The following is a 24,351-nucleotide window of genomic DNA, read 5'->3' on the forward strand; positions in this document are numbered from 1 at the left end:
ATTCAGACTTTACAATCCACAAAGTGCTTTATGAGTCGCACTGCTCCTTCACATCTGCTTCACCCTTACATGGATGAGACAGGCATGGGTGATATCAGCCTCATTAATGGGTGAGAAGGAAACTGAGGCCCAAAGAAGTGAAATGACTTGCCCAAGGTCACATTCTGAGCAGAGTCAGGTCTTATGCCGTTTGTATTCGTATTATTCTGCCATCTAAAAAAAACAGTGGCCTGTTCCAAGAGCTGAAAATGCGGAGGGAAAAACTTTTTAAAAAACAGGACAGCCCCACTTTTCCGGTAATAGAATGTAGGTATTCCATATGATCAGTGTATGTATAATATATATTATATATTTTGGCTTGATATTGTTCGGTTAGGCAATGAATAAAAATCTCAGGTCTGAAAGTAATCCAATATCATTTTGGTAAATCTATTGGAGGGTGAGGGAGTTATGCTTTGGTGTAAGCCTTTGTCCACTGTGAGTGAGGATTTGCTGGAGAAAAGAGTGTTGATTTAATCATTTATCAACCTCTTGGTGGCACAATGGGCCTTCTAAACTTTGGTGGGCTGCTTGGTGTTTCTTCAGCAAAGAACAATCAATAAAGCTCACTTGGAGGGGCACTTGGGGACAAGAGAGGCAACCATATGAAGGGCCAAATGCGTGCGACTTTCAAAGAAAATACTATTTGGTGATCATGAAGTATGCGAAGGGCAGCTATGCTGAAAGGAAAAACCGAGGGTAGGGGAAGATCAAGGGCAGTTGGCATGTAAGCTCACCCAGAAAAAACAGACGATGTTAAACCAATTACAGGGATTACAGCGTCTTAATTTTTAGGAAGGATCGGTTGTTAAAGAAGCCAAATTCCAGCCTAGAGAGAAAACGAGTTACAATTTGAAGGAGACTTGCCCAAGAACTAAGTATCTTTCCCATGTCTCCGAGAAAACCACGAGGCGCCAAGAGTGCGCACCCCACACCTCACCCCAACCTCTCAACATCTTGGCCCCAAACCCAGGCCTTTAAAATGGATTAGAGGTCCGGGGCCTACAATTAGTTGGCCTCCGTTGTGTTCTTTTCGCTCCTTTTTTCCACCCCACCCTTCCCCGATTAAAAAAACAATTCGCTGTGCCCTCCCTTTTAGTAGCGCAGCCCCCATCAGAGGGGCGGGTCCCGATCCCGACAGGCTCAGGCCCCGCATGTTGGCGGGAGCCGGCGGGGGCGGGCCAGCGCGGGTCCGGGAGAAGCCGAGCGAAAGCTGGCTACCGCGCGGCGCGCTCAAACTCGCGCCACCACCAGCTCAGGAGCTGCGCCCCACCCTCTTCGTCACCAAAGGCGCCCAGCCAATGAGCGAGCCGGAAAGGCCGGGCCTGCGGGCTAAGCACTGGGAGGGGGAGCGGCGGGAGGGGGCGGGAAGTCGAGGGCGGGCTACGTTTGATTGACAGCTCGCTCGAACCAATCCTCCGCGCGGCTTCTCTTCGCTCTCCTCTCTGCAGGGCTCAGCTCTTCGTCCCACCTCCTCCTCCTCCACCCTCCTCCTAGCTCCTTTGCGACCCGCCCCTCTTCCCCTCCCCCACTCTGCGGGCAAATCGCTGCTGGAAAGAGGCGGGGGACGAAGCGGCGGGCTTGTGTGGAGCCTTGAGGTGGGATTGACGGGCGAGCTGGCCAGTAGGAGGTAGGCTGATGGCGCGGCTGTGGCTGGAACCGGCCAATGGGCGGGCGGGCTGGGGGCGGAGGCCCAGGTTCCAAACGCTCCGCGGCGCCATGGGCTGAAAACTCAACCGAGATGGAATCTCCCAGTCTGAACCGGTTTCAACCGGTTCCGAGTTTGAGGCACTAGGAGGAGGGGGAGAAGCGGCTGCAGCGGCCGCGGCAGGAGCAGCGGGAGCTACAGCATCAGCAAGAGCAACAGTAGCTACAGCCCCGGCGGCGGTGCCTGTTCCAGTCTTTGCTGCTGCAGTCCGTGCAACCACCCAGAGGGGGAGGGGGGAACCACCAGTCGCTGAGGAGCAGGAGAAGGGGGGAAAGTTTAGGCGAGCCTGGGTGGGGGGGGCCCAGCGCCGGAGCCGCGTGAGGGAGCCGTATTTTGGTAGGGGGGAGTCGGACTGCAACTGGCAGCAGAGCGTCCCCCGGCCGTGTGGACTCTACAGCCCCTACTCCTGCCGCTCCTGCTGCCGCCTGTAGCTGGAGGGTCTCCCTGGGGCAGAATCTTTGGGACTTGACCCCGTTCCCCTCCCCCTTCCCTCACTCCCTAGCCAGGCGGGAGCATTTATTCCACAGATTAATTCTCCTTCTTTTTTGGGGGGGTGGCGGGTGTGTGTATCGGGGGGAGGTGTCCCTGAAATAGTAAATATTGTTGAGCTTTTTTTGCTCTTATCCTCTTCGTTTTTTTAATTTCCTTTTTTAAGGTGGGAAAACTGTGAAACCCACCTTGATTTCCTCCCCTCTCCCTCCCCCATCCTCCCTCGCCCTAATCCCCTGACAAGGAAGGAAGAAGCAGTTGGTTCAATCTCTGGGTAAGTCGACTGTGTCTTCGGGGTCGAGGGTCGGGCGGCAGGGCGGGAGAAGGCTGGCGTGGGGCGCGGCGGCGGCCGCGGGAGGCGAACCAGGGAGGCGGCGGCGGGCCCACAGCAGAGCCTGCGATTGAATGGAGCCGCTTCTGCCGCTGGGGGATGGAGGCGGGGAGGCTGCCGCGGGAGGGGAGCGCTTGCTGGGTCATTCGCGTGTGCGGGTAGCGGTGGAGGAAGGCAAGGAGCGTGGTAGTGAAGTGGGGCCCGGCGCGGGGGTGGAAGGGCTTACCCAGCCCCTTGGGTTGGGGAGAAGTTGGGGTGATTTCAGGAACATTTCTGTAAATTATTAGGAGTGGAAGTTTCCAGAAATATTTAGTGCAGCAGCATTGAAACGTCCGCCTGCATCACGTGGCCCCTCGGTGGAGAGCTTGGGATCGCGGGAGGGAGGGGCTCTTAAGTCCTTGCTCCTCCTGCAGGGAAACTCAGAATCTCTGGTTTTTTACGGAGTAGAATTAGAAGTAGGAAAGGTTAGTTGATTTTTCAGGGAATTGCAGATGAGGTTCTGTGCTGTAGTTTGTTTGGGGGGACTTGTGTGTGTAAAGTGATCGACTCATTTACTGCTGGCATTGTACAGTGGATAATACCCTGATTCTCTTTCATTCCCGTGTCTGAGTTTGGGGTGGGTGGGAGAAAGTGGTGTACTGGGGGAAGAAGCATGAGAGATTTGCCCAGTCCGGACCTCCTCTGACCACGCAGAGGCCATGCTGCATAGAGAATGGGGCGGTGAACTTCAGGCGCCTGGTCTAAATGCCTTCTCCCGTGTATGGGCGGGGTGAGTGCGTGCTCCAGTATGCTATAGTTAGAAGTGCTGCACATCGGTTCGGGTGGGAAGAGAGGGGAGGGCGGGCCTTAGTGAGGTGTGTTTCTACTCAATGAAGCAGGCAATTGCCCACACAATCTAAAGTAGCAGTCTTTCTCCTTGCAGCGACTTGTTTTTTGACCTACTATGTAGTTATCATTAACGGTTATGATTTTTTGGGTTTTGGATGGGAGCTGGCAGTGTGTAGTTGCCTGCCTATTCAGTTTGAAGTGGCAGTGAAGGTATTTTGGTAGTCACTTGTAGAGTCACCACGTGGCTGGATAATACCTTATATTTGCTATACAGTGAGTGGAATTTAGGATTGAGTGTCCCAAGGAGAAGGAAAAGGTTTTGTGGTTTCTTTCACCTCTCCCGCTATGGCTGTTTGCTGTCTGCCTGATTGTGTATCTTAAGCGCGTGGGACACTGCTGTTAGTGGAAAGAATGTTTTGGAAGCTGTTTGATTTGGGAGACTAAATGTGCTTGGCATTGACTAGAAAGCCGCCATTTCTGTACTACGTACGGTTCGAGAATAGGTAGGTCATTTCGAAGATAGCTGCTAGTTTTTAGGGTGGCATACCCTGCTGTATTTAACACAAGCTTCTATTCTAAACCTGATTTTTTTTCACAGGAATTTGTCTCATTTTTGTAAGGACAATGTGCTTGAAAATGAAACTTTTTAGAGTCACTTTATTCTTTCTCGTTTTGGCTATTAAATTATGATAGGATGAAATAGGATAAAAGTTCGTTCAATTTTTAACCCCCCCAATCGAAAACATTTGATGTATAGATCTTGGTTTTGTGGACATTGCTTTTCAGCCTCAATTTTTAAGATTGTCTGATCCTTTGAAATTGTATGGCACTTGAATGGGGTAAATTTACACTTCCGTTTGTGAAATAAATATTTTCTTTTTCCTATTAGTATTTAGATCAAAGATTGTGTATGTCAGGTATTTTGCATTAAAAATACATTTAATAACTGTTGTAGAAATTTTTGAAATCTCACCAGTTTTTACTGTCAACAGTGGATGGAAGGACTTAAGAGGAATAAAATTCCTCGAACTCATAATTTCTCAGTTTTTACATTATATCTAACCTAACTGATCCTTCAGACTTTTACTTTGTTGTAACTGATATTATCGTTAAATAAAACATTTGACTTAAAATTGCTGCCATTGTTAACTTTTTTTACCTGTTATAAAATAGACAAGAAATAACGCCTTTTTCCTAACAAGCTGCTTTGTCCAAACATAATGTAATTAAGTTAGCCACCCATTTCCTGATCTTGGAAGGTTAAGAGAGGGAGAAGTAGAGATGACCATCTGACCTTGTTGGGTCTAAGTACAGTAAACCAGGGGTACTTAGCTCAAGGTTTCATGCATGGCTTTCATGGTGTCCTGAATCGTCTGTAATTGTATACAAGTTGTGAATTTTTTAAATTTGGCAACAGCTATCCTGTTCCTCTGATTGTGAGGCATCTTAACCCCAAAAAGTTTGAAGAGTGCTGATTTAGCCAGTCAGACTTAAGTGGCACTGGCTTTGAAGAAAAAGCAAAAGGAAAGATTTTTATAAGGCTGGGCAACAAGAATGTGCATGTGTGCCAGCATCTTGGAGTAGAATCCTCTTAAAGGGGTACCATTGCATATGAACCAGTAGGTTTTAGCCAGTACATTACTTGAGGTGAAGAAGCTCATTTTTCTGTTATGGTAGAATTTAGTCTTATTTAGAAAATAGCAAGATTTTACAGCTTTTTGTTTTGCCAGTCAGTACTTGGAAATTAAAAAAAATCTTGTTTGACATATTAACCATAGTTTTTTTTCCTAGAACATATATTGAAGGAGCTTGTACGCTTGTAATTTAAATCTCCACAAATTCATGGATGAAAGAAACAAATATAAATGGTTTAATTGAGTGCAAAAGCTTAAGTTCTATAGAGGTTAAGGACACCAGATTTGTTAGACTTGTTAGCTAATCATTGCTATATATAGGAAAAACTTTATACCACATTTAATTTTTAGCGTCTTCAATATATCTTAAAAATTAAGGTAACATGAAATGAGGGAAAGTGAGCTTTTACTGAACTAGAAGACCTTACTTGGGGCGGGGGGGCGGGGATCCATTTGAATTCATCTGTATTTAAAATTTTCTAGATCAAGATTTTAAATTGTATCAGGTTTTAGGACCATAAATTCTTTAATAATCATTTTTAAAACGGGTTAGGGTAACTTTATATACATGTTAGTAGAAAGAACAGTATGATTTTTCTGGGGTGTAAAAATAAAGTGAACCCTAATGATTAATGCAGTTGTGGAGTACCTAAGTAACTTCAGCATTTATTTGCTTTTACTATTTCAGTTGTTTAGGTAAAATCTCTGAAATACAAAGTAAAATATTTGTAAGAACATGGTTGAAGTAAAATAACTTGAGTAGAAACTTTTTGACAATATCAAAACTTCGTAGGCGCCTTAAATTCTTTCTCTTTATTTTCAGTAATCTATGCCAGCAATTATGACAATGTTAGCAGACCATGCAGCTCGCCAGCTGCTTGATTTCAGCCAAAAACTGGATATCAACCTTTTAGACAACGTGGTGAATTGCTTATACCACGGAGAAGGAGCCCAGGTAAAGTAGCTGATCAAAACATTATTGCAGAGTAATAAAGTTGTTGAGTTTAGAATAAAATTTTAAATTACCACCTTTTTAAAAATATCCCATAGTTTGTATTAAATTGGAATTATATATTCTGAGAGGTGGTCTGGAGAAAGAAATTGCATTACATTTTGAAATGGTTTAGAGTGGGAAGTTTTGGAATATTTTTATTATACTTGTTCTGTTCTTCAGCAACCTTTACCCCATTTAATAAAAGATGTAGCCCAATGTATTAAATGTTTTGTAGATATTAAAGGTTGTATGTCCCTTATATATTTAATGTATTTGGAGTTAATATGAGTCTTCTGTTTTTGAAACATTTAAATTGCAGAAGTACTTCACAGATAAAACTTGTTTTAAATATCCCACAATACCAGGTATCTTTACATTGTTTGAATTTTAGCACTTGTAAACTGTTAAAATAGGAAATTATCTTACACTTAATCTATGTTTTGATCAGTTTAAGGTTTGGGTTTTTTTTTAAAAAAAACCAGGAATGTTTGTAAATTTAAAATTTTTTTTATGGTACAAGAAACTGGACAATCTTCAATCTGCACCCTGTGGACCTAATAAAGTTTTAAACGAGTAAAAGTTTCTGTTCCTGGATTAAAAAAATCTTATAAGGTGACGTGACAGATATCTTATTAGTAAAATTTTGTTGCCAAAAAGTGCATTTCTGGTAGATAATGTATCGTCAAGCCATTAATTTATATTTGCATAGTTAAACCCTGGCTACTTTGATACTTTTTAGAAACCTCTGAAAGGTGGATATAGTAGTATCTTTTATAGATAGTCCAAAAAACATGATGTATAAATATTAGCAAGTGCATAAGTATTTCTGTTCCCTTCTGAAATCTAACATTGGTTTCACTATAATAAAGAAAAAATTTAAAGGGAAAAAGGGCCATGAAAGTTGTATGAGTGGAAAAAATTACAGTGATTTTGTAAGCTTGTTAGTGCAGTTTTATACTCCTAGGCGCTTTCGATCAGTGTTCTTGTCTCCAAAAGCATTCCTGAAAAAGTATCCGTATTTACTACACATACCATACATTCAACATGGAGCTTTAAGCTCCATTTCATCCCAGCATGGATGTATGGAAAGCAGCTGCTTTTGGAAGAAAGTATGACAGTAAGGTTGAAATACATGAAGTAAGGTTGGGCTCAACTTTGACTATATTAGAAGCATAAGTCTATAAGCCATTAGGAAGATAGGCATTTAATTTTATCACATCATTAAGCTGCCACTGCTCTTTAGTCTTCGTTCTTTTTTAACCTGGTTCACAGCATCTAGAAGTATGATGACTAAATAGACCAGTGTTCGAGGCTTATAACAGAAGTAATTATGAAGACTATGTTGTAATACTGCTTTAGTAATGTTTCACAGTGTCGAGATTTAATGATTTGTTTTAAATTTGACTTTTGAATAAAGACTAGATTTAGAAAAGTGCTTACAGATATTTCCATTTATGAAGACAAAATTAACTTTACCAAAAGTAAGAATTTTATGTCTGGTTAGATTTCTCATGGGACAAGTCAGTTGCATAAAGAATAATCAGTAAGTTGGTATGTGTTGTAGATAAGGGAACAGGCTTAGAGCTTAAAGGCAGTTAAGAACCCCTTTTCTGAAAGTGATATCTTTAAACTTCCTTGTTCAATTTTTTATATACCACTTCTTGGGGGTTTTATTTTGAATAAAAAGTTGAAGGTTGCAGTGGAAAACATGTTTTGTTTTTTTCTTTTGCGGTACGCGGGCCTCTCACTGTTGTGGCCTCTCCCGTTGCGGAGCACAGGCTCCGGATGTGCAGGCTCAGCGGCCATGGCTCACGGGCCCAGCCGCTCCGCGGTATGTGGGATCTTCCCGGACCGGGACACGAACCCGTGTCCCCTGCATCGGCAGGCAGACTCTCAACCACTGCGCCACCAGGGAAGCCCGGAAAACATGTTTTTAGTGTTAAATGTCTTAAATTTATTCCAGTAAGTTTTCTAGTCATTCCTCTAGAGTCTCATCTACAAAGTTACCTACCTTGCAAGAGACTGGAGGATTAGTGATGAGGTTTTGTAAAGCACCTGTTAGCGGTGACTGCTATTTAGGAGCCATTCTGTTTAAAGGGGACTTTGAAAGTATAATGAAGATGATTTCACATACGTGATGTAAACTCATTGTTTGGGGTTTTTTTTTTTTTTTTTTGGCGGTACGCGGGCCTCTCACTGTTGTGGCCTCCCCCGTTGCGGAGCGCAGGCTCAGCGGCCATGGCTCACGGGCCCAGCCGCTCCGCGGCATGTGGGATCCTCCCGGACCGGGGCACGAACCTGTGTCCCCTGCATCGGCAGGCGGACGCTTAACCACTGCGCCACCATGGAAGCCCAAACTCATTGTTTTAAAATATGGTTTGGTGGGGAGTTTTTGTTTGGCTTTGGTCTGTCATAAAATATGTACTTAAAATAGCAAGTAGAAATTATGCTAATTAAGCTTTAAACTCACCTGTATGTAGCCTAACTTTTTTGAAAAGGATTTCGTAACTTTGGAGAGGAAGGAATTATTAGAAGGGTGGCCTTTAATCTGTAGATAGAACTTTTGCCTAGATGGGTAGTATAGTAGAATAATTAGCACTGTAATATTAGGACTACCTTCTGTTATAAACATTTTTCTATTTTTAGCCAAGTAGGACGCCAGGGAAACAAAAATGTTGGAGTTGGGTGTTTTCTCCAGTACTGTGTTAAGTGTCTTGAACTCTTTTATCTATTGCTTAGCAACTAAAATACTTTCACCATTCAGTTAGTAACACAGGGAGATGCCAGATTTTCTCTCTCCTCCGTTTGCCTTTGTGCCTTTTTTAACCCCTCCTGGGGTTTTAAGTTAATAAAGGAATATATTTTTTAAAAGAAGAAAAGGATATATTATGTAAGGACAGTGGGATTAAGACAAATTAAAAAAAGGATGCAAATACTAGCAATAACTTTAGAGAGTAAAATTACAACAAAAAGGATGACTGAAAAGGAAGGAACGTGATTTATGGGGAGATGGAAATGAATGGTGATAGTGTGGGAACTATTCATTTATGTGTAGAATGCTCATCACTTCAAAAAATCTGATAAAGTTGTATCTTGACCAAATAACTTACTAGGCATGGATCTTTGATGTACCTTATCCTCTTAATATTTGTTACTGTTTTATATGCAAGTCTATCCAGTTAGATATTCTCAGGAAGAGAATCAAAACACTGCTAAAATGGGCTTTGGCCATAAATAGTTCACATCACCATTCTTTCTACCTTTTGTTGGTTGCTTATTATATGATACAATTACAACCCTTTAAATAAATCAAATAAAAAATGTATAGTTGTATTTCAAGACTTCACACACTTGCTCTAATCCCAGACCCTTAGGGTGGAACCCAGGCACCTTATTTTTCTTTCAAGTTCCAAAGTATTTCTGGTCTTATTGTCAGGATACAGAACCATTACCTAATTTAGTGGGTGTGTATTTGTCAATGTTTTAAACAATAAGCAGTGTATAAAAGCCAAAAGAGGGGCTTCCGTGGTGGCGGTGGTTGAGAGTCTGCCTGCAGATGCAGGGGATGCGGGTTCATGCCCCAGTCTGGGAAGATCCCACATGCCGCAGAGCAGCTAGGCCCATGAGCCATGGCCGCTGAGGCTGTGCGTCCGGAGCCTGTGCTCCGCAATGGGAGAGGCCACAACAGTGAGAGGCCCGCGTACCACAAAAAAAAAACAAAAAAAAAGCCACAAGAGAAAATTTTTTTTTTTGTAAATTGGAATAAAAGCCAACTTAAAGATTATGAGATGTCTGTGTCAGAGATGGTTTAAATAAGAATGCTTTTCTCCCCTCCTTTTGATGCTTCGTTGTTTAACCCATAGAATCAAACCCTTGATGAAGTAAATGATCTAACAGAAGGATAATTGCCAAATTTTAAAACCATAAAAGTTTACTCTTTGGTTACAACACGTGATAGAAATAGGTAAAAGTTAATTAGGGAGGATCCAGTTGAGCTACAAAACAGCCTATAAAGGTGAAAAAGATTAAGCTGTTGCTTCCTGAAAAAAATTAGTAGACTTATCAGCCTTTGATAAAATGTAGTGTTCATATTGTGTGAAAAACTAACAGTTAAAATGAAGAAACTGGATAATGTCAACATGGCTAGATCTTTAAAACTCTCAATTGTCAATCATATCTCAGTGAAGCCGAGGGAAAGAAACTATGTCAAATGGAAAGAGCGAACTGCAGAAGGATTTCTACAATATACTATTTATATAAAATTTAGTAACCACACAACTATATGAAATTCATACACATGCTGTGAAAATACAGACAGGAAAAGACACCAAAGTCATGAAAATGATTATCTCTAAAGAAGGAACAAAGGAAGGAAATGGCGCTGAAGAAAGGTACAAAGTTCCATAAGTTTTAGATCTTATGTTTAAAAGAAAAACAGACAAGTGCAGCAAAATCTTAACATTTGTTAATTCTAGATGATGGTTTCATAGGTTTAAATATTCTGGGTTTGCATTTTAGAAATACAAAAGCAAAAAAAGAAAATTTTCAAAATAAGCAAGGATTTAATATGTGAAATTAAAGGATTTTCGGAGACAAAGGTGTGTTTACAATAAACTGAAAATACTGCTTTAAAAGGATCTTAATGTTTTATGTGTATCAACAGGTATTAGAGAGTTGTAGACTTACTTAGACTTAGCTTTTATCTGTCTCCCCTGAAATATAGTTTTACAGATAAAGTTTGTTAAAGATATCTTGGTGACTCTTATAAACCAGAGTGTGCCATTACATAACTTATCTAAGTAGATGTGAATTTTTATATGTTGCTTTTGGTTGATTGTGTGCTGAGAACCCGTTTATGTTGGAGTAGATAATTGATTGAATTTAAGTTCAGTTTTGAGAATACCAAATAAAGCAGATTAGGGGAAGAAAACACTTTTCTGTTTAAAAAGAATATACCCATTCTTTTTTTTAATTAATTTTTTAAATTCGTTATTTTTGGCTGCATTGGGTCTTCGTTGCTGCGCGCAGGCTTTATCTAGTTGCGGTGTGTGTGCTTCTCATTGCAGTGGCTTCTCTTGTTGTGGAGCACGGGCTCTAGGCACATGGGCTTCAGTAGTTGTGGTGTGCAGGCTCAGTAGTTGTGGCGCACAGGCTTAGCTGCTCTGCGGCATGTGGGATCTTCCCCGACCAGGGCTCGAACCCGTGTCCCCTGCATTGGCAGGCGGATTCTTAACCACTGCGCCACCAGGGAAGCCCTGTACCCATTCTTAATTAAAGTTGATAATGGACACATTTTTATTTCTATAAGGACTAGTTTCTTGAGTATTTCTGAAAGTTGATAAAATCACTGTCCTATTAGAATTTGTGCCTTGCTCAATACCATTCAAAAGAACAAGTTAGCTTAAAATTCTTTTTGTATACTATTTTAGCAAAGAATGGCTCAAGAAGTACTGACACATTTAAAGGAGCATCCTGATGCATGGACAAGAGTCGACACAATTTTGGAATTTTCACAGAATATGAACACGAAAGTAAGCAAGTGGTGGTTTTTTAAATCCATTATTTCTTCTTTTCTTCCAGTCATAAACTTTGAGGAAGGTATCTCATTTTTAGTATTAGGATTTGTTATCTCAAATCATTTAATAATGTTAACTTATTTCAAAATTTAGCCTTAAACATAGAATGAATTCTTGCAAATAGTCCTAAGAATTATAAATGGAGTTTTGAAATTGGGACTAGTATGCAAGGTGGCTTTTTTTTGTTGTTGTTTGGGGGTTTTTTTTGGTTTGGTTTTTATTTTTTTCTTTTTAGAATATGTGTACAGATCTCGGCATAAATTCTGAATGTTATTCAGAGATGAAACATAACATCAGAGGAATTATTTTGGGCAAGTAATCAATATAACACAGGCTAGGCACCTCCAAAACCAAGTTGTGTGGGCAGCGTAAAACCCTACTCCATGGTACCAATGCTTTTAATGGGACAGCACTCAGTTTTTATTTGCAATTGAAAATGTTATCATTTGGGTCCTTTTTTCTTAAGTTTGAACAGAAGGGTTGATCAAAATGTGTTTTGACTGTTTAGGCTTGATGATTCACACTTCTCTTTAAACTGCCTTAAAGTAGTAAAATACCATGCATGGCATTCTGTTTAAATACACACAAGGTTTCCACTTGGTATACATTGTGTTAAAACAGAAAGTAGCCATGTTCACCTCTGTTTCTGAAATCAGACTGTGTTAATTAACAGTTTTAAAATATTAACTAGTTTTGACATCTTATAAATTTTAGGGCAAAAATACAGTCCAGAACTTCCTCAAAGTGCTAACCTTAAGTAACATAACAGTGTTTGCCTGTTTGCTTGCCTGGTAAATTTTGCTTTTTATACTGACAGACATTACTAATGTTTAAGTTGATTTATCAACAGTATTTTTAAAAACTCAAATTTGTCTTGTGAAAAATGAGATGATTAGAGGAACAGAAAGAAAGCAACAGGTAAAGAATTCTTCCATTTACATAAATTACAAATGATTTGGTGCTAAATTTATGCACTATGACATTTGGCTTTTATGCAATCATTTTTTTTTCTTTAAAGATGTTAACACTACCTGATATTAATCATAATGTTCCATTATGTTGATTGCTTGTAATAGGAAGAAAAGGGGTGTCTTCCTGTGCAACTGACACAGCTAGGCTTTGACGGCAGGCCTCCACAAGGTCTACCCTTTTGATTCCCTTTAACTGAATTCTGTTCATCAATTGTTTTTGTTTCATGGGCGGTGGGAGGGGAAAGGGGAATTCAATGCGTAAAATAAGTATTTCTAAGGGCTCAGTAGAAATTTCTACCATAGGGATCATTTCATGCATTTATTTTTTTCATTTAGTCTTTGCTGTTCTCTGTCCCTCATCTTCATAACTCAGCAGTGGATTTCTCAAGTCCTGAGGTGTAAAGCAGAAACTTAATACTTCAGAATGATATTTGGATTATTTATGTATATTTCCAAAGTAGTTATTTATCATTGGCCCTCAGATTTGGCTATCACTTCAGATTTTTTAATCAAAATACTCCTTTTCAAAGAAATGTGAATTCTCATCATGTGTAGAGTCTTAATGTCTAGGAGAGATTGGGTTTTAGGGTACTATGTTGGTGATCTATGTATTCCTTTGAACTAAGTAGTGAAAAGCTTTTATTGGGCTTCCTGCCTCAGACCTGTTTGCGGAAAGATGAAAAGATGAATTGTATCTTCAGCAAGCTTGTGCTACTTTTTTACAGTTGGAGAAAGGACTAGAGGTTAGTAAATAGGTAATTCAGGTAACAGCATCAGATATAAAGGCAGAAGTAAATAAATGCAACAATGAAGGGGGGGATATCCTTCAGTTAAAAAGGGTAGGCTGAAAATACATTGGCTAAATATGGTTAAGTTATCATTAAGATTAGTACTTCTTAACTGGTGTATTTATGGCAGGTTTTGTGTCTTAGTTTCTTAAAGATCTTTGTAATTGGTTGAGAATTAGCAAGAGGGTATATATTCCATGTAGTAAGAAGTGCATTTGTTTTGACTTAGTAAAACTTTTGACACTCTGATTTCATGCCTTTAGAATTAATTTAAAGCAAGTTTAGGGTAGTATGTTTTTAAAAGTTAATTTAGAATTTTAGTCAATGAGAAACTTACCTTTTTTGTTTATTTACATTTGTCTGAAACTTAGATCTATAAAGAGAGGTAAATGAACAGGAAAGAAAGCTTCACCATTTACTGCTGATTATGAAACTTTTTTGGCATGGCATCAAATTTATAATTTGTAATTTCAGAATTTTGCTTTGGCCTTGTTTTTATTTTTGAAGTCTTTTTAAGGAATGTTCTGCAAATGTAGGATTTGGGTTGAAATGGCAAATTTTTCCTAAAAAGTATGAAATGTTAAAAATGAAAGAAAACAGCAAAAACACTGTTTGAGCACAATGTAGTTTGGGACAGTCTATATTGTGCTTTGGATAAAGTGTGCATTCACATGATCCCTTTGGTTGAAATACTAATGCTCCTATTTTATTGTGTGATGACTAACCATTTTAAAGATGAACTCTTATTCTCAGCCAAAACTTGCAATCTGAGGTTAAATGTCTATATATGAATGAGTTTACCTTTCAGGTATTATGGCTGATTCTTCCCTAATTCAACCAGTTGAAGCATACCACAACAGTTTTGACCCTTTTCTTCCTCCTGTCTATCCACACTAATTGGTCATGGTAATGATTTTGGGTAGTAACTCCTGTAGTCTTGTAAATTGTTATAAATATTGTTGACTATTTAGAGTGAGTAATCAACAGGAGGGACAAAATGGCTTGAAAGTGGTATTTGTATTTATTAACGTTCTTACATTTTTAGTTATCATTTTTATAGTTGGAAGGAATACCTGAAAGGTAGATACAGATTGCAACATTCATTTGTGTATTATTTTGACTGTGCACAAAAGTTTATCTTTAAATTAGTAGAAATAGCAACTCTAAGGGTGGGGTTAAAATTTAAAATTAAACCCGTGGGCTGTCTTGCTGCTCCTTAAGTAACACACCAGTGATGTTTGTAAACACTTTCTGTAGAAAGTATCTGTGACAATACTTTAATACTTGGCCAAGAGCTTACAACTCCTAGAAGATGGTAGGAAGCTTGAGAGCATCCAAGCTGCTAAATTCTTAGGAGCCTGGTCGTGTTAAAGTACGTGAGCCTATAAGCAGTCACTTATGCTGTGAATTCGTATCTGGCTGCTACTTTTCCTTCTACAGACTAAGCCCATTTGGCTGCTAAGGGCTTTTTATTTGGTTCTTCCTCCTGGTGTGAGCATGTATAAACAGCAGGACGTTAAATAGAGTAGTAAACAATAAAGTGAGGAAAATGCATGAAAACTCAGTATATGGGCAAATAGATCCTTGTTTAATATATGTAATTAAACTTGGTAGCATAATGTTTTTGAAAATTTAGATGTAAATGTGTGAATGTCTGTCCATTTGTGAATCCTGGAAATTGCCAGTCTTACAGCAATATATTCACATGCTTCTATTCTCCAATTTTCAGTATTATGGACTACAAATTTTGGAAAATGTGATAAAAACAAGGTGGAAGATTCTTCCAAGGAACCAATGTGAAGGTAGGAAAGTGTTTTAAAGAATTGTAGATTCAGAATTTTATTATTCCTGGCATTTTTATTATAGTTGAGTATTGGACAGGAGGAATGTGTTGAATCTTTAGTAGTTTATTATGCTCTAACGGATTACTGCTTTCATCATGTTGCAAGGCAGGTTCTGTTTATATTTGGGGTCAGGGGAAGAATAGGTTATTTTTGGGGGAAAGCAGAAACCAGACTGGTGAAACTTTCTACAGTAAATATTGTGGTGAAAAATTTGTATCAACTTATATAGTTAATCTAGACCATGTTTGAAATGAATGAAATTTGAATATGCGCTCTTATGTATTGTTTTAAATTCATCACACAGTAGCAAGTAATGAGTACTGTAATACAAGGAATAACATAAATATAACAGCAAAGGAAGAAACAAGTTTTAAAAATCAAGACTTTAGCTTTTGACATTCTGGGCATACCTTATGAGAGGTTGGCTTCTAAAATAAGGAAAGATCAAAAAATGAAGATGTGGTGATGCCTGGTATTAATATTTTTACTTTTTCCTTTGTCACTACCTCAGTAAAAGTAGTCATGGTTTAAGAAACATGGGGCAAAGTTAGTCTCTTGGAATTCTTTAATGCAGTTCCTTCCAGTTTTCACATACTGCCTTATTATCTACTTTGTTACTTGTTTAATCTCTGAAAAATAAAGAGAGAAGTCTGGATTTTAAAATGGGGTTATACTACTTTTGGTGGCATTTTTTCCTATTAAATTATGTTCCCTTTCTTTGTTGCTCTTTAAGATTTGTCTTTACCTGCTTTCTCATGTCATCTTTATGGTGGAATAGCGACCTGGATTTACTCAGTCTGACTTAAATCTTGACATCTTTCTAGCACTTTTAGAGGTCACTGGGACAATTTTTAACGGCAGTATCCGTAATACACCATAAACTGAATTAAGAATGATAGTATGGGAGGAAATAGTGCCCCCCCAAAGAGGTTCCTCTTTCTTTAAATGTTTTTATTTTGGTTTGAAACCATTTTAGATCACATTCTGTGACTTTCTCAGAAATTAGTAAGTACAGTTTGACTCAGGCCCAAATAGATCTTTTGTACTTCATCACTGCTTTTAGGGACCTTAGGTGCGGTCCTGGTTCCTTTACTACTGTTGTTTTATACTTGTGGTTTGAGCCTCAAATTTAACTTTGGGTATGGCTTACCATACCAACAAAAAAGTGTGTAATATTTTACTTCAGTGCCATTTTACTGTAATAAGTTCCTCTTTAATTTCTAAACACATAGACCTCTGCTTCTTATTATATAAGGATTGTGCTAGATGATCCTCCCAAATTATTTTCCAGGTATAAAATTAAATAATTTAAAATTATACTAGCTTATCAGTCATGGTTGTATTTGTTACTGAAAAAATTAGAGGCTAAAAGTTCTCCCTGAGGACTTGACAGTTTTTGCTTTCTGCATGAATGGGAGTGGCATCTTTTGGTTTTTATCATAAAGTCAAAAGCTTCCATATATTTCTATGTAAGTATCAAAATATATACATATTCCAGGGCATATGTATATTTAATATATGCCCTGGAATATGTATATAATTTTAATTTTGAAAGTCTTATCATCTTGTTTGGCAAAAACTGGTAGAGGTGGGGTGGTGATTATTCTTCCTGAGTCAAGCGAATTCTATTTTATTCATGTGTTCCTATTCTGTATTAGTGAGATACTTCATTTCTCTGCAAGCAGTACTTATAAAAAACATCAATTAGAATCACCTTTCCCCTTGCATTTCCCCTTAACACTAGTGATAAGATTGAGTGGGATGTAGACTTCTTTAAAAGTACGTGACGTTCCTATCACCACATGTATGGTTTTCACTGTCAGTGAAGTCATTACATGGGGAAAGTGTGATGTAATTTTTAGGGTCTTTCAGAGGCTCAATATTAGAAGAGCGTGTAAAATGGCTCCCAGAGAATGTTAGTGAACTCTGTCTAACTTTAGATATACAGCAGCAACTTTGCATGATGCATTTAATGATGTGTGTTTTTAAGGTAATTGATCTCATTTATAAAGCATTGGGAAATAAATTTATTCACTACATTTATAATTCTTTCCAACTTTGTCAATCTTAGGAGGCTTTTACAATCCTAAAATTTTGTATCTCGCGAAGTATACTAAATTTCTGAATGTGAATTTTCCTTCATCTTAAGTAACTTCGATATTGGAAATAAATTAGTATAACCCCCAAAATATTGTACATTCCTTTTGTTTATAATTGTCATATCTTTTAAGCTGTTGTCTCCACTTTAGCTAGTCTTTGTCCATTTTAGTACCATTAGGTATTAAGACTATACAAATATATTCCCTACGTCAGAGTATTACAGGTAGGAAGATAAAACATGTTAAAAATGATATCATTTTTTAAAAAATATCATTAAATTAGGCGTATATGTAATAAGTGCTAACACATGGTAAAAGAGGGGAAAAATCAGGTTGGCCCTTTTGGACAAGCTCATTCATGAAAATGGCAATGCTTGATGTATTTTAAAGGAATGATAGGTTTGGTTATCAAACCTATCAAACAGCAAGCCAAGATAAGTTTTGTTTGTTTGTTTGTTTTTTTTGGGTTTGCGGGCCTCTCACTTGCCGTTGGGACGCTCGCAGGCTCAGTGGCCATGGCTCACGGGCCTAGCCACTCCACGGCATGTGGGATCTTCTTGGACCGAGGCTGCACCACCAGGGAAGCCCCCAAGATAAGTTTTGTACATTTTTTCCAATCCAACATATATTTTATCAGCTTTCAGGTTCTTGTCCATAAGCGTACGTTAATTTTCACATGTTCGTTTAGTGGAATGGCATTTTCAATTTAGGGCATTATCTAAAACAGTTTGCCAGGAAAATACCTGACAGTTCTGGAGTAAGTTAGATGTCTCTTGCTCTGTGTTCCCTTAGTGTGTCCTGTACCAGCGGATCACAAATGAGTAAAATTTTAATAAGCAAAAGACAGATAATAGCCGAGTAAGGACATGTTAAAAAACATTTAATTAAAAGATATTTTAATAAAAATAGAGCAAGGGAGATATAACCTTCATAATCATTTTAATGAATTTAGATTTATGTAATACAAAGTTAACTACATTGCTCTGATTTTTATCATTTTGCTTTAGGTCAGGAAAATGGTTTTTTTTGGTCACCCCCATCCCCACCCACTATAACCTTTATCCCACTTAGCTATCACTGTTTTTCTCACTCTTTATCTTACCCTCCCAAAAATAAGCTTAATGGTATCAGGGATCAGAGAATGTCTTTATTGCATTCTTACTGCTTGGTATGTAGGTGTTCAGTATAGAATTATTCAATTAATGAATTACTTATTATTGAAGTACTTCAGTGACTAGCACCACTCCCTATTTGGGATTCATTCATCTATTTAAGACCCTAATGACTTTCCCAGTATTTTTGCTTTTACATTTTTAAGTAAGTCAAGACAATTTTTCATTTTAAGATATTGAGTGTAGTTTCTGTGCTATACAGTAGGTCTTTGTTGTTTATTTTGTATATAGTAGTGTGTATATTTTAATCCCAAACTCCTAATTTATCCCTCCCCCAATCCCCTTTCCCCTTTGGTAACCATAAGGTTTTTTTCTATGTCTGTGACTGTATTTCTGTTTTGTAAATAAGTTCATTTGTATCATTTTTAAAGATTACACATATAAGCAATATCATATGATATTCGTCTTTGTCTGCTTTACTTAGTATGATAATCCCTAGGTCCATTCATGTTGCTGCAAATGGCAGTGTTTCATTCTTTTTTATGCCTGAGTAATATTTGTGTGTGTGACATCTTTATCCAGTCTTCTGTCGATGGACATTTAGGTTGCTTCCATAGTTTTTAAGCAACCTCCATACTGTTCTCCATAGTGGCTGTACATATTTACATTCCTACCAACAGTGCAGGAGGGTTGCTTTTTCTCTACACGCTCTCCAGAATTTATTATTTGTAGACTTTTTGATGGTGGCTATTCTAGCTGGTGTGAGGTGATACCTTATTGTAGTTTTGATTTTCTTTTCTGTAATAATTAGCGATGTTGAGTGTCTTTTCATGTGCCTTTTGGCCATCTGTATGTCTTCTTTGGAGAAAATGTCATTTTAGGTCTTATGCCCATTTTTTGATTGCGTTGTTTGGGGTTTTTTTGTTTCGTTTTGTTTTTAAGCTGTGTGAGCTGTTTGTATATTTTGGAGGTTGATCCCTTGTCAGTAGCATCATTCGGCAAGTATTTTCTCCCATTCTGTAGGTTGTCTTTTTGTTTTGTTTATGGTTTCCTTTGCTGTGTAAAAGCTTTGAAGTTTAATTAGGTTCCATTTGTTTGGTTTTATTTAAGACTATTTTTGACTCAAGAAAAAGAAGAAATTTTAATACGTAAAGTGGAAGAAAAAGAAGAAAAGAAAAAGAAGAAATTTTAATACGTAAAGTGGAATAATTTCCAAATAGGGAATGGTTACTAGTCATTGAAGCGAAGGTACACTAGGACTGTCAGTGGTGTTGGTTCTTCTTTCTTGTCTGCAATACACATCAGCTTTCATTATAACCTTCGTTCCTTTTTAAAAATAATTTTGGTGCTTGGTTTAGAAGGTTCAAACCATAAAGAAGTGGGGGGAGGCCTCCTTTGTTTCTCGTGAAAAAAATCTTTGTTAAGGAATCTCTATTATTTTAAATTAAACCAAAGGATTATGTTTTAATCTCTTAAGGCATATGGCTTACAGATCATTACATTTCATGAAATATATACAAACTTGCTGATATTGAAAAGGGGAGTGGTGAATTTATGAAGAAGAAGTTCAAAGTGATAAAGCCATACTATCTTGATTGTCTTGTTGCATGGTTATTGGGATGTGATATAAGAGGTAATGTGTGTAAAGCCCTCTGCATATCTAGGTGCTAACTATGGATAAACACAATGTGTATGTTGCCAGCCTTTTTCCATGAAAATTCTCCCACTTCTCTCCATTTCACCAAGTAATCATATACTAGTCTCAGGTTACCTTGCGATTTCTGCAATAGCATCCTAACTGGGCTCCTTAACAACCATTTATGTGTGTCCCTTGTAATATATTCACAACAAAGGATTTAGCATGCTACTTTAAAAAACAGAACTAAGTCAGGTCACTCGCATGCTTAAAGTCTCTCATTGTACTGAATATCACATGTTTAACTTGTTGCCTTTAAGCAATACTGGCTTTTAAAAACTGCTTTTTTAAGTTTTGTTAAGGTATATTTAACATATACAGTAGACCATGTTAAAGTGTACAATTTGATATGTTTTGACTCATGCATATACCCGTGAAAACACCACTGTAATCAAGACCTTCTTCTTTGTGATTGCCCTCTCCTTTACCTCCCCAGCCCCCAATCTGCTTTCTGTCACTCATTTGATTAGCTAGGTGTAGAATGGATAGATCATACGGTAGGTTTATGTTTTTAGCTGGCTGCCCAACTGTTTTCCAAAATGGTTGTATCACTTTACATTCTCAGTAGCAGTATGCTTCCCATCCTCACCAAAGCTTGATATTGTCAGTGTTTTTAATTGTAGCCACTATGGTACATATATAATTGCTTCTCACTGTGACTTCTGCTGTTGAGCATCCTTAACATCTCTGTGTGTATGTTTACTTATTTTAAGTTGATAGTGTTATACTCCCTGTTGAACAGAGAAAGTTGTTTGTTGGTCATTTTGAAAAGAAAATTTAAGTGTTGGGGCTCTTTAAGCCCTTGGCTCTGAAGCAAATCCATGAGAAACTCCTTTTTTCCCCTCATAGAATGTAATGTTTGAAATATCAGTCTAATGGCAGATGTGACAGGCACTCCTATTCGTGTATTTTTGCCAGTTTTATAACATGATGGGATAATAAAGCAAAGACAATGATTAAATTTACATTTTATCTAATAAAACAAGGCAGTATTTTTCAAGATGTTCTTTTGCATTTCAGCATCATACATAATTGACAAAGTATTTTCCCACCACTTGAAGTTAAGGTAACCATTTGATCCCCCCAAAGTTTCCTAGTTCTGTGGAACTTCCATAAGAGGTCTTTACTTGAGACGTAACAATTCCTAATCCTTACCTTACATCCATGCAGGAGACAGGAACCACCTATAGATTTTATTAAAGGGGTGTGGATTTTATTATGATTGTTCTTTTGTTATAGGAAAAATTGTTGAATTTTTAATAAAATAAAAACTTGTTCTGTTGTGATTAAATATACATAATATTTACCATTTTAAGTGTATAGTTTATTGTCAGTAAGTAAATACATAGTATTGTGCAACCATCATTACTATTCATCTCCAGAAATTTTTCATCATCCCAGTTGAAACTACCGATTAAACATTAACTCTCCATTACACTCTCTCCCCAGGCCCTGTTAACCATTATCTTATGCTTTTTGTCTCTATGAATTTGCCTGTATTAGGTAAATTATATGCATATAATCATACACTATTTTGTGTCTGGTTTATTTCAGTAGCATGTTCCCAGGGTTCATCCATGTTGCAGTATGTAACAATTTCATTCCTTTTTAAGGCTGATTAATATTCCATTATACGTATATACCACTTTGTTTATGCATCCGTGGGTTGTTTCCACATTTTGTCTATTGTAAATAGTGATGCTATGAATTTACTAAAATTTTAATTGCCGTATATATTTTAGAGTTTAGTATCTGTTTGAGGCCGTAAACCCTTTTAAGAGTAAAGAATAAATATCCATTCCACTTTAAACTACTAAACATATAGGCAATAAGTTATAGTCTAATTCTAGCCTATCTATGGGAACCCTAGGTTAAGAAACCCTGCTTTTGAGGGTTTTTTAGCTATTCATTTCTTGTTTTGCTGTTTATTCTCATGAGTATTTTATTGAGTGAGGAGTAGGAACGTTATTCTGGATTCCTTTGGACAATAAAGTAAAGAGGACAGAGCTGTATTTTAGTGATGTCTTTCTGATGATCATTGGTGGTGGTTTAAATGGACAGATGTTTGTAATAACAGTATGACATGGGAAAAGAGCCTTTCTTTCTTGCCAACAGGCATGTGAAAAGGTGCTCAGTATCACTAATATTAGATAAATGAAAATCAAAGCTACAATGAGGTATTACTTCACACCAGTCAAAATGGCCATCCTCAAAAATGTCTACAAATAATAAATGCTGGAGAGGGTGTGGAGAAAAAGGAACCCTCCTACACTATTGGTGGGAACGTGAATTGGTAATCCACTATGGAGAACAGTATGAAGGTTCCTAAAAAACTAAAAATAGAGTTAACCATATGATCCAGCAATTCCACTCCTGGGCATATATCCAGGAAAGAGGAAAACTCTAATTCAAAAAGATACATGAAGCCCAGTGATCATAGTAGCAGTATTTACAATAGCCAAGACATAGAAGCAACCTAAACACCCATCAGCAGATGAATGGATAAAGAAGATGTGGAGGGTGGGTGTGGGTGTGTGTATATACACACACATGCACACACACAGAATGAAATACATCACTTAGCCATAAAAAGAATGAAGTAATGCCACTTGCAGCAACATGGATGGACCTACAGATTATCATACTGAGTGAAGTCAGTCAGAGAAGGACAAGTATCATGATATCACATGTGGAATCTTTAAGATTGATACAAATGAACATATTTAAAAAACAGAAATACTCAGACATAGAAAACAAGTTTATGGTTACCGAAGGAGGGGAGGGAGGGATAAATTGGGAGTATGAGATTAACATACACTACTATATATACAAAGTAAACAAGGACCTACTGTATAGCACATATATTGTGCTGTACTGAATATCAGTGTCTCATAATAAGGTATAATGGAAAGAATCTGAAAAAGAATGTGTATATTATTTGTATATAACAGAACGACTTGCTGTACACCTGAAACTAACACAACATTGTAAAATATTTTAAAATGTGAAAGAAAAGAAGTTTCAGTTATACATGGCTTTGATGGAAGGATGTGATTACAGAGTAAACAGATATTTAAAGTGAATTTCATCTGATAGTGTTGCACGATGGTTGGGACTGGATTTAACTCAGTTTTGTCTGATTGTAGCTTTACTTTTGTAAGAGTGTATCAAAGCTTTCTATTTTCTGTGTTGTATGAAAATTAGCCACTATGAAAGCAAGAGATAGGAGTCTGCAACTTTTTTTTTTCTTTTAGCTGCTTTGGGTCTTTGTTGCGGTGTGTGGGCTTCTTATTGCGGTGGCTTCTCTTGTGTGGAGCACGAGCTCTAGGTGCACAGGCTCCAGAGCGCAGGCTCAGCAGTTGTGGCTCACAGGCTTAGTTGCTCCGTGGCATGTGGGATCTTCCTGGACCAGGGATTGAACCTGTATCCCTTGCATTGGCAGGCGGATTCTCAACCGCTGCGCCACCAGGGAAGCCCCGGAGACTGCAACTTTTTAACTCATATTTTAGTTTGCACCATCAGTATGTTGCAGTCAGTAGGTTCTCATTTTAAAGGGTTTTAGTGAATCAAATTCTGTGATGCATTTCTTTTACCCTATCATTAAGATCTAATATTTGCAATATGTTCCTGGGGGATAAGGTTGTTAATATTGCTGTGTAACTAACTTGCAAGATGATACATAACTTCTAAGTCAGGATGGGAGTTACTTAAATCTCAGCTTTTTAGCTAGCTAATGTTGATACTATCAACTTACAGGATTGTGTAGGCTATTTGGTATTGCTTTGTTTTTATTTGAAATGGGACTGTCAAAGAAATTTTTCTTGACTTTGAGAAAATAGAGTTGGATTATAAAAGATGCATGCATAAACTCTTGGATAAGGAGCATTCATGTGCCATAAGCTGCCTTCCAGTGAGTAGTTAGGCATTTTTATACTAGTGTACCTTGTTTTGAAGAAATTATACGTGACTGGTCCTTTTAAAAAAAAAGTATTCCTTTTCAATAAATAATTCAAAGGACTTCAATAACTTTGGAAGTGAATTTTTTTGTTCATATTTAGAAGAACGGGATGGGGGGCTATGGATATAAGTATGCTAGATCATTGTAGGAGTCCTTTGAAAAACTTAGTAACCATATAAGAGCATAATTGTGTTTGTCAAAGGCATACAAACTATGTATGAGAACTCTTCAGTGAAATGTTCTTCAGTTTGTATTTTTAATATATATATATTTCAAGTTTTCCT

At 37.8% G+C, this 24,351-nt stretch overlaps 1 protein-coding gene across 5 annotated transcripts in view; it reads left to right on the top strand.

Moving 5' to 3' along the window:
- Positions 1-2,345: 2,345 nt before the first annotated feature.
- XPO1 (exportin 1) overlaps positions 2,346-24,351 on the top strand; it is a 43,586-nt gene continuing 21,580 nt past the window's right edge. For 2 of the 5 annotated variants that reach the window (XM_060169370.1, XM_060169371.1), the window contains exons 1-4: positions 2,346-2,510; positions 5,853-5,984; positions 11,453-11,554; positions 15,088-15,160. In XM_060169370.1, the coding sequence (XP_060025353.1) occupies positions 5,859-5,984; positions 11,453-11,554; positions 15,088-15,160 (301 nt within the window). In that variant the 5' untranslated portion in view covers positions 2,346-2,510; positions 5,853-5,858. Of the gene's footprint in view, positions 2,511-5,852; positions 5,985-10,205; positions 10,415-11,452; positions 11,555-12,675; positions 12,740-15,087; positions 15,161-24,351 lie in introns of those variants that run through there. The other 3 variants (XM_060169372.1, XM_060169373.1, XM_060169374.1) reach the window with 3 other exon arrangements.

Source organism: Lagenorhynchus albirostris, chromosome 13, assembly GCF_949774975.1.
Source record: "Lagenorhynchus albirostris chromosome 13, mLagAlb1.1, whole genome shotgun sequence".
Classification (NCBI taxonomy): domain Eukaryota; kingdom Metazoa; phylum Chordata; class Mammalia; order Artiodactyla; family Delphinidae; genus Lagenorhynchus; species Lagenorhynchus albirostris.